The sequence below is a fragment of the Phalaenopsis equestris genome, unplaced genomic scaffold, assembly GCF_001263595.1.
Source record: "Phalaenopsis equestris unplaced genomic scaffold, ASM126359v1 Scaffold000002, whole genome shotgun sequence".
In the NCBI taxonomy this organism is placed as follows: Eukaryota; Viridiplantae; Streptophyta; class Magnoliopsida; order Asparagales; family Orchidaceae; genus Phalaenopsis; species Phalaenopsis equestris.
The window spans coordinates 11,954,293-11,956,684 of NW_018164444.1; the positions used below are offsets into that span (position 1 = coordinate 11,954,293).

At 36.1% G+C, this 2,392-nt stretch overlaps 1 protein-coding gene across 1 annotated transcript in view; it reads left to right on the top strand.

Moving 5' to 3' along the window:
• The window catches only part of LOC110029262, a 6,384-nt gene extending 4,325 nt beyond the window's left edge, over positions 1-2,059 (top strand). The window contains exon 4 of the mRNA XM_020731516.1: positions 1,688-2,059. Within this exon, the coding sequence (XP_020587175.1) occupies positions 1,688-2,059 (372 nt within the window). The remainder of the gene's footprint in view (positions 1-1,687) is intronic.
• Positions 2,060-2,392: the final 333 nt, after the last annotated feature.

A 2,392-nucleotide genomic window follows, 5' to 3' on the forward strand; every position in this document is an offset into this window, starting at 1 on the left:
ACCTTGCAACGATTATTTCCCTATCTATTTGCACTCAATCGTATGAATTATATTCTCATAAATACAATCTCATGTGATTCTTTTCAATTGTTGACTAAGACATTACCATCCCTGTTCTTACAAGTTCTCACAACTAATTTTAAAATATGGATGGGCCAAATCAAGAAGTAAATGAACTACATGGAGTTAAAATATAACAACTTCTTCCAACATTAAAGATCAATACTCTCCACAACTTCCATCCAATACTTTATTTACTTATCATTTTAAGAAAAAGATAAAGAAAAATGCTCAAAATTCATGAAGAAAATAAAACCACTATTTAGTTTAAAAGCAGAAATCATTGCCAAACCAACAAGAAGTTTCAATTAAAACTAAATGTAGTAACCAAAAGATAAAAACTTATGTCAATTCCTCCACCAAACTCTTCAAGTTCCTTTGAATCTCTTCTCTTCTTACAACACTCTTAACTCTCAAAAACTAGAAACTATAACTAAAAGAAAGAAGATATTGGCGTCTTACAGTCTCTCTCAGAAATCACAGCGAAGAAGAATCTAAAAGAAACACTTAAAGAGACTAGAAGCAGCCCTTGAAAAGTTCCAAGCCTCCTTTTTTTATAGTTTTCTAAGATGTGCCTTGATATCTCTTCAAATTGTGTCCAAATTCAATGTATTCTCCAAAGGATGCCTCCTTTCACTAGTCTTTTAACCATATTTCATTTTTTTGTGGCCATAACCACCCTCTTTAGCCAATAGGTGCCTCAAATGTCCCTTCAAAATTCATCAAAATGAATTAAGTCGTCAAGTAACTGTCACTAACGCTTAAGCGCGGGCCTCTGGTGCTTAGGCGCGGTCTTCTCTGTTTCACCGGTGCTTAAGTGCCATATCTAACTAAAAAGGCTAAAGTCTTTAAGGGTGATTGCTCGCACCTTTTCTCTAAAAAGGCTAAAGTCTTTAAATAGAAAGCACAAACTATGGTGCTTGGCAATTTTTCAACCTTTGGTTCACCATAATCCTATTAAATTCTTGAAAGTATTCTTAAGTTTTATCCATTCCACTAATCTTAATACCAAGATTTGGAATTTTTTTAGAGTTGAAGTGAATTGTGTCATTCCGAAAAACCAATCTCAATTCTTGTATTTTTCTTTTGCAATGGTTGGCCACATTGGTCTAGCTACTGTTGTGTATGTAGGATGTACTAAAATAGCTAGGCAGGAGTTGTAAAAGGACCAACAAGATGAGGCTTAGATTGTGGTTGTGGGGGGCATTTTAACTGCCTGGCCACTCCTGCTGGTGGTAGAACTCCCAACATGTCTTGTATGACTACATTCAATGATAACATACACACTACTAGTTTATTTGACTTGGGTTACAATGGGCCTGATTTCACATGGAGGAGAAATAAGCTGTGGGAAAGATTGGACAGATTCATAATCAATGACAAATGGTTCCAGTTATTTTTGCACACCACTATTGCTCATCTCAGTTTAGCTGGCCTAGCCACAGACCACTCTAAATTTATATCTCAACTAATCAACAACAAGCCAAGGCCCCTTTTAGATATGTGAATCTCTGGACACTGCGGAGATTATGATCATCCAAATCCACTGATTAAACTTTGGGCTCTGCAAAAAAAATTTAGCAAATTAATGAATAATTGGAATTGGAAAACCTTTAGCAACATTCAGGCAAGGGTGGAACAGGCTGAGCTAGACCTGAAGGAAACTGAAAATGCTGCTAATGGACTGACTGATGAAACCACTCTGATGGAAGCCAATGAAAACTTACTCACAGCAGTGACTTGGCTAGGGAAATTTCTTAAACAAAAGGCTACCACTAGCAAATTCATTAAGGGGAATAGGAGCACAAAGTTCTTCCATGCTTATATTAAGTACAAAAGAAAATGTAACACCATCCATTGGATCAAAGACAACCTTGGAAATAAGATAAGGGAAGCTACTGAAATTATTGATAGTGTTGTTCAGTATTATCAATGGCTGATGACCTACTCATCAAATAATAGAGGGCAGTTAGACCCTAAGCTTTTCACCTCTGACTAGATCCATACAGCCAATACAAACCCTGCTGATGCCCCAGCTGAAGAGGAGATCAAACAAGCTCTTTATTCAATTGATAGCTCCTAAGCAGCAGGACCACATGGGTTTACCTCATATTTTTATAAAAAGATGTGGGATGTTATAAAAGATAGTGTTGTGCCATCTATACAAGGATTCTTCCAATGTTATGATCTACCTAATTACTTCAGTGTTGCTAACATTGTTTTTGTACCAAAATACAATATCAAGGAATAATGACAACACTTTAGGACCATCAATCTTACCAATGTAATTAGCAAAACTATAAGTAAGATACTACTGACCAGGCTTCAACCT